The sequence below is a fragment of the Patagioenas fasciata genome, chromosome Z (assembly GCF_037038585.1).
Source record: "Patagioenas fasciata isolate bPatFas1 chromosome Z, bPatFas1.hap1, whole genome shotgun sequence".
Classification (NCBI taxonomy): Eukaryota; Metazoa; Chordata; class Aves; order Columbiformes; family Columbidae; genus Patagioenas; species Patagioenas fasciata.
The window spans coordinates 20,534,425-20,542,614 of NC_092560.1; the positions used below are offsets into that span (position 1 = coordinate 20,534,425).

General features: G+C 41.3%; 1 protein-coding gene across 1 annotated transcript; it reads left to right on the plus strand.

Moving 5' to 3' along the window:
• The first annotated feature begins 4,433 nt into the window (after positions 1–4,433).
• Positions 4,434–8,190, plus strand: CER1 (cerberus 1, DAN family BMP antagonist). Its single transcript, XM_065861805.2, has 2 exons — positions 4,434–5,990; positions 7,341–8,190. Exons 1-2 carry the CDS (start codon positions 5,463–5,465, stop codon positions 7,632–7,634), a joined length of 822 nt encoding a protein of 273 aa, XP_065717877.1. The 5' UTR covers positions 4,434–5,462; the 3' UTR covers positions 7,635–8,190.

An 8,190-nucleotide genomic window follows, 5' to 3' on the forward strand; every position in this document is an offset into this window, starting at 1 on the left:
AGCTAGGATGCTCTCCCATAATGCAAGCAGGCTCCTGGGGAAGAGGACAGATCTCTTACCTGTGCACAGTTATAGAGGCACTGACTTCAAAAGAGATTTAGAACAAGTGTAAATATAGAACAAACTGTGCCCAGAGGTACCAGGTCCTGTTTCTTACCAATTTGTCACTTGGAAAGCAGCCACAGCTTACTATCAGAAGGAATGAAGGAACAGTACCAGACTGGCCTGGCAGAACCAGAGCTGGCATGCTGCTTTTGGCTTTCAGCAGACCTTGGGTAAAACCATCCAAGAAAACCCAAGAAGTAGAACTGTCTTGACCTGGAGGAGAATAGGGCTCTTTGGTTGTGGAGTGACTTGTGAAGAGACTTGCTGACACTGCTTTGCTTCAGATTTCTTTCCTACCCTTCTGTAAATAATATGTTGTGCTTTTACGTCTGAAGCCTTCTAAGGCAAGCTTTTTTTCTTGCTGTATGTTACAGTATAAAACAGTACATAACATGAATGGATCCTGATCTTCGACATGTATTTTTCACAGCTGTTACACTGCAAATATAACAGCAGCTAACACACATATATGCCAGCATTAAGGGTTTTATACATTCCTTGTTAATATTTGCACTGCACCAAAAACCCTGACTGGTTTAGTTTGGTCAGAAATGTCTGTGCAGCTCAGTCACTCCAGTACTACCATTTGCTCTAATTTTATCTGTGCCTTGACAGAGACATACTTAAATCATTTGCCCATATTTGTTGCTTGCAACATGATTTATTCTTTGTGAAGAGTTGCAGAAAGAACCCACTGTAAACAGCGGCAATAACATTACTTTGCTCATATTCTTGCTACAAAGAAGAGAACCCTCTGTCAGAAACTAAGATGCTATCTGGGCACCAAACCATACCTCAGCCACATCAGGTAAGAAGGGCAGAATATATTTTTTCTTTTTTTCTTTCCACTTTTAGGGCAGATTGGGGTAAAGTTTAACTGAGACTTAAAAGCCTTTTTTCTTTTACCTTGAAGGTACAGGTATTTTTTAAGCAGGCTTTGAAGAGAGGTAAACTGGGCCTTTCAGGAACTTAGATTTCAGTTCTGTAAACATGCATGTCAGTAATTTAATGCAATTTTGCTTATATGGATAGAGTTAAATACGGACCTTATAGGATCAAGACCACAACTGTGACTTCTAAACAGAAAGAGCTGATATACCACTGGTTTATACTTAGAGACAAGGCATTTCCTGACAAATAGCTGAAACAGATAAAAGCAAACAGAAAGAACACCTCTGCTGTGTTGCTATAATCCAGAAGGAATCATCTTTAATTAGTATTAGTTAGCCTTATATTTTTAAATTCTGAAGCAAAGAGCTGAAAAATACATTACTTCAGTCAAATCTTATGTTTGAAAGACATTGCCAAATCTTAAAATCATAGAATCATATAATCATTTAGGTTGCAAAGGTGCCAAAGGCTTTACTGAAGTCTAGGTAGACAACATCCACAGCCTTTCTCTCATCTATTAAGCAGGTCACCTTGTCATAGAAGATCAGGTTGGTCAGGCAGGACCTGCCTTTCATAAACCAATGCTGACTGGGCCTGATCACCTGGTTGTCCTGTATGTTCCGTGTGATGTCACTCAGGATGATCTGCTCCATAACCTGCCCACTGAGGTTACAGTGACAGTTCCCTGGATCCTCCTTGTAGCCCTTTGTATAGTTGGGTGTCACATTTGCTAACCCCCAGTCAACTGGGACCTCCCTGGTTAGACAGGACTGCTGATAGATGATGGAACGCGGCTTGATGAGCTCCCCCACCAGCTCCCTCAGAACACTTGGGTGGATCCCATCTGGCCTACAGGCATGTGTATGTTTAGGTGGTGTAGCAGGTCACTAACCATTTCCTTTGGATTATTTGGGCTTCATTCTGCTCCTTATCCATGTACCCAGCTAAGGGGCTGGGTACCCAGGCTACAACTGGTCTTCCCATTAAAGCCTAAGTCAAAGGTGGCATTAGGTACTTCAGCCTTTTCCACATCCTTTGTCACTATGTTTCGCCCTGCATGCAATAAAGGATGGAGATTGTCCCTAGCTCTCCTTTTGTTGCTCATGTATTTAAGGAAACATTTTATTGTCTTTTACAGCAGTAGCCAGATTAAATTCTAGTTGGGCTGTGGTCCTTTCAGTTTTCTCCCTGCACAGGCTCACAGCATCCCTGTAGTCCTCCTGAGTTGCCTGCCCTTCTTCCAAAGGTCATATACTCTTTTTTTCCCGAGTTCCACCAAAGCTCTCTGTTCAGTGAGGCTGGACTTCCCCGCTGGCTTGTCTTTCAGTACATGGGGACAGCTGCTCCTACACATCTAAGATTTCTTTCTTGAAGGATGACCAGCCTTCCTGGACTCCTCTGTCTTTCAGGACTCCCTCCCAAGGGACTCAGCCACCAGCCTCCAAAACAGGCCGAAGTCTGCCCTCCAGAAATCCAAGGTAGCCATTCTGCTGGAATCCCCTTCCTTACTCCTCCAAGAACTGAAAACTTGATTATTTCATGATTGCTATGCCCAAGATGGCCTCCAAGCATCTCATGACCCACAAGTCCTCCTCTGTTCACAAACACCAGGCCCAGTGGGCACCTTCCCTAGTTGTCTCACTGACCAGCTGTGTCAGGAAGCCTCCTAGACTGCTTCCTCTCTGCTGTGTTGTATTTCCAGCAGACATCTGGTAAGTTGAAATCTGCCAAGATAACAAGAGCTAGCGATCGTGAGAATTCTATCTGCCTGCAGAATATTTCATTTGCCTCTTCATCCTGGTTGGGTCATTTGTAACAGACCCCCATCAGGATATCTGCCCTGTTGGCCTTCCCCTTGATTCTTGCCCATAAACATGCAACTTGATCATCACCTTCACCAAGCTATAGACAGCAAACCACTCCCTCACATACAGGGTTACCTCATCACCTCTCCTTCCTTGCCTATGGCTTGTGAAGAATTTATAGTTGTCCAATGCAGCACTCCAGTCATGAGGGTCATTCTACCATGTTTCTGTGATGGCAACTATATCATAGTTTTCCCACTGCACAATGGCTTTCAGTGCCTCCTGTCTATTGCCCATGCTGGGTGAATTGGTACAGAGGCACTTAAGTTGGGCTACTGATCCCACCACCATTCTTTGGGGAAAAGCCCTAATTCCTACATGACCATTCTCAGGCCCTTCTGTGGCTTCTAACACATCAATAGCCCTTATATATTTGCTGTTGCATGGCTCTCTGTCCCCTACCTCCACTGAGATGGTAGACTGAAGGACCTCGCTATCATACCACCCTTCAAATTTCATTGTGCCATTCTCTGACTAACCTCTAGCAAGCCTGGTTTTATCCCTTTCCCCCTTCAGATCCAGTTTAAATGCATCAAACCCTTCTATGTCAATATAATACATAGGTCTGAGTATCAGCCCAGTCTTGAAACTCTCTGAGAAACTAAAATAAAGAGAAAAAAGAAAAAAAAGAGGGAAAACTCAAAATGTAATGTCCTTATGTTTGCTGAATAATTTTGAATTACTAGTTCCAACATGCACCAGATACAAGGAATTTTAGTTCCAAAGGTCAGCTGCTTCAGTTCAACTCCTTAGCCAACAAAGACAGAATGTGAAGATTCAAATTGCACTTCTAGGCTACTTAAGTTACTGTCTACCATTGAATTTATCCTTTTGACTCATTGTTGCTCCACTCTAATGTTGCACATGCTTGTGTGGATATGATGCAAGGACCTTTTGCAGGAACATCTCACAGTTGATCTTATTGCAGATGCCAGAATTTTCCATTATTTCACTCCCGATAATTGTGGGAGAATCTGTCCTTCCAGAGCATGCTTGAGACTTCAGGAAGGCACCAAATTAGTGGCAGAATTAAATTGCTCTCGGCTGAAATTACAGAGCAGAAAGGCTTATGCTTCATTGCTGTGCTTCCCTTAATGAGATCATCCCACTGAGGTCAAGGCACAAACACAGTCTAGTGTTGGTGTGTGGACCCCATCCTTGCTGGAGCTCCATGCACTTCTGCTTCAGGATGGACCTCAAGATTAGAACAAATGTTAACTGAAGTGAATAATGCAGTAAGGAAGAGCTCGATATCTCCACTAACTTTGTGCTAAAGTTTTAAATCAGTGCCTCATAACAATGTTACTAGGCAATTATTTTACTTCAGTTATCAGGCGATAAACTAATTCCCCAGAAAAGAAAGTAAAAAAATTCCACACATCGAGTACAGATCACCAAAGTTTTCAAGACTAATGAACAGACTAGCTACAAAATTAGGAGTCTATTGATAGGCTCTTTCTGGTAGAAACAGGAGTGTGCAGAGATGACAGTAACTAAATGGCAAATTATCTGAAGCAGAATTTGCTTTTAGTATTTTCAGATTAGGAACAATATTTGTGATATCTATTGAAAATATATTTTCCTTCTCCCAAAACTTTCCTCTGTGTGATGTTTTATCACATTTTTTTTTCATTACATGTTGCATAGCATGGTAATTTTGTAAAAGACACCTTCATTTTAGGGTCTAGTATGCTCTAGAAATTTCTGTTGAGCCATCGATATCTAGAATAATAAAATATCTCAGTTCTAACATGTTCTGCATAAATCCTTATTTTGTTTACCGGCTTTACAGGAAGCCTGCAGCGGGTTTGGCGCCTGAACAGGATGTAGCAGTTAGTTAGTCTTCGACAATCTGGGGTGCAGAATTTCTTCACCTTTTGACCTTTTATTCTGGGCTAGTGATATGTCTGCACTCCAGCAGCTGCAAACTGCTGTGAAGGAGGTGAAGCAAGGGCTAGTGCTCTCTGCCAGATTCCCCTGGGTGTGTGAGCACCAGTCTGCCACTTTGCAGTTGTGCTGCTGAAGGTCTTGGGTCATATCCCTAATGTGAAAGACCAAAATTAGACTCAACTTTTGAAAACATGGGCTGATCTGATGTCTTCAGATCCAGCTTCATGTTTTAGCAAACTGTAATCAGCTTGCCTTTTCCTGTTGTGATGAAATAACATTCCCTGTTTTGACAGTCTCTGGCTTTGTGGAATGGAAAGTCAAAATAAACAATGAAGACCACAATGGCCATGCTAATACACAACCTCAAATGTTTCCTTAATTCCTAGGCCTAAGCTAGACAGTTTATCCAAACATTTCCTCCTGTTCGATACTTCTGTCCCACACACCATCCTGGCTTACTAGATTTTAGATAGGAACTTCTAATACACATAACCCAGATTGAAAGCAGAGTTTCGTTAGCACAAACTCCCCTATCATAATTGTAATCTAAAGTAACTGAATGCAATTAGCCACACCAGGGTCTCCCCTGAGCCCTCCCCTCCTCTGCAGACTGACAGCAGCCATAAGCCAACACCTAGCTCTTGTATAAAGCTAGTACACTACATTCACTGCAAGAGCAGCAGGTCTCACAGGGTTGCACTTTACAAGATCATGTCACTGCTGCTCCTTCAGCTGTTAGTTCTCTCATGTCTTGGAGCCACAGAGCCGCAGCGAGATTCAGCACAAAGGAAAAGCAGAGGGCCATTTCAGCACTTTTTTTATCTGGACAAAAATCTGCTTGAAAGTCAGAGTTTTCGTGAGCTCATAGGGGAAAACCCAGTAGGTGTTGAGGAAACCCTGGGGGAACCAAGTTTTTTTGTAGCAATTCCACAAACAGCATCTGAAAGAGAGAAACCAGAGGAGAAAAAAACATCCAGATTCATCTTTCCCAATGCAGAACTCCACGCAGACCAAGACCTGAGAACCTGGGCAGCACCTAGAGAGATGTCTCCCATGGAAAACCTCTCTCCATCCCACTATTCCAGCAAGAAGGAGGCTGCAACTCCCTATAGAAAAGATGCCAAGAAATTCTGGGACCACTTCATGTTAAAGAAAAATTCAGCATCTGAAGAGGTTGTCCTGCCAATCAAGACAAATGAAATGCACCAAGAAAACTGCAGAACTCTGCCTTTTTCACAGGTAAGAACAGGGGTTCAAGATCATTAAATGCATTCTTTCCTCCGCCTCTTGTAATGAGAAACAAAATACACACAGTTCATTTGCTAAGTCACAGGGTCACCTCTGAATCCTCACAGGCAATAGGCAGCTGAAAAACACCACTGAAATGGCTGAAAAAGCTTTAGTCCAAAGAGGCAAAGTGCTAAATTTCAGCACTGGAAAGCCACATATTTGATTTTCAGAGTTACTTATTGTTTTCATGCAAAGATGTTCTGACCTAGCCTGAGCAAGCAGGGTAGTGGTAGCTATCTATTCAATGAATATACATCTCAAAAGTTCATATACATCTATTACCTATATATATGTAAATACATATACACATAGGTGTATATATAAAGAGTCCCAGGGCACATATTTTCAGAAGTGCGCTGTTTTCCTATGGCTAAGCAAGGATTCCATTCTGCTACATTAATTCTGTGCTAAGAATGATGGAGAACTGGTAAACTGCCCCATGCACAGATTAAGCCATTTCATCATGTTGTAACATCAAGGCAAGTACATAATATAGATGAAAGTTCTGTGTTTCTCATAAAGCCACATATATTCTCCATGTTTCTGTAATCACAGTCCATCAAGGACCATGTTTTCCCTCATCCCTCACTAAATTTCACTGGCAGACAGAGATGTACATACAGATGTGGCCTAGAAACTTCTACCATTTTACTTGTTGTACCATGTAACATGGAAAACTTTCTCCAGGATAGCTGCAGTTACGCCAATATAAAAGTACTAACTTCAGTCTAGCATTTGCTGGCATAGGAGCTGACATAGGCTCTCCTGATACAAGGAACTGTTATTCTTGCAAACCCAAGAGATTACAGAACTTCCATTGCACTTTCAAGATTTTAATTAAAAAAAACTGCTGAAGAACATTATGCCTCTGCCACATGGAAACAAGTCCTAAAGATTACAGTTGAGTCTAGCTTGTGATTTATATATAAGAACATCGGGCCAAAAAGATATTTGTCTTGCTAAGTGGGAAAGACTGCTCAACCATGTCAGAAATGTAGAACTCAAAGGTATCCCAGACCCACGTATTGGATTTTTCTCTATCAGCTCACAAAGGCCCTGACTGAACCAGGTTTTGCCTTTGTTGTTCAATCTCAGAATTGCCCATATGAGCATTTAAGTTTCCTTTTAAAAGTTCTTATGTTTTACTGCTTGCTTGACATAAAATATAAACATGTTTAAAGTAAATGTTCTAAGAAGAAAAAATACAGTATTTTGGGTGAGGTTTTTTGCCTTCATGCCTTTTAGCAAAGTCCATGGACCATTCATGTACGAAGAACTTCAAACTGTTTTCTGTTTCAGGGCATTACTCATGAGACCTGTGAGAAGGTGATGGTACAGAATAATCTGTGTTTTGGAAAATGTAGTTCCTTTCATGTTCCTGGTCCAGAAGATCGTCTTTATACCTTTTGTTCTCATTGCTTGCCAAGCAAGTTCTCCATGAAGCGCCTGGATCTCAACTGCACCAGTTCTGTCCCAGTGGTCAAGGAAGTCATGATTGTAAAAGAGTGTAAATGTGAGATTCAGAAAATTAAAGACACTGCAACTGGATCGCTACTGTCAGACTTGCATGCAAATTTACATGAGCACAATTAACCTGTGCAATGTACTTCCTAAAAAACGTAAAGAACTAAAGCTTTCCCCACACTGGTACACAAAAATATTTAAGATACAGACTTTCTACTTGAACTGCTTCTCTTCATCAACAAAAAAATTACCTAAAATGTAACAGATGTTTTCTTGCAGCTGTTAAGGAAACGAGGATGAGATTATTTGGCTTATTTGTAGAGTTCTTACTTTAACAAGGGAAACCTTTAAAAACATTTCCACCCTTCCTATCGCTGTTTGTAAGATGCTAGAAAACCACATCTGAGGAAACAGAATGAATTATCTGTGCAAAACCCTAATGTATTGATCAGTTTACACTGCCAATATAGCTCCATTGGCAACACAGATGAGGCTTTAGTCTCTTCCTTGCAAAAGCAGGTCTACATCAAGCTAGTGGCTGAAGAGTGTAAAATATAAATTGACATAAGACAGATAGAGAGCTGTAACTAGTTAAGGTAATTCTGATTGCTCCCAGCTGGAGTGTAGTTCCCAGTGAAAACTAATATGCCTCACTCACAATTTACACACTTAGTGTTTGTAAGCT

What these genes read in the sequence shown, in the direction of transcription:
- CER1 (XM_065861805.2), top strand. Translation starts at nt 5,463, where the DNA reads ATGTCACTGCTGCTCCTTCAGCTGTTAGTTCTCTCATGTCTTGGAGCC. An exon ending in GAACTCTGCCTTTTTCACAG is followed by an intron (nt 5,991 to 7,340) that starts GTAAGAACAGGG and finishes TTTCTGTTTCAG; the next exon opens with GGCATTACTCATGAGACCTG.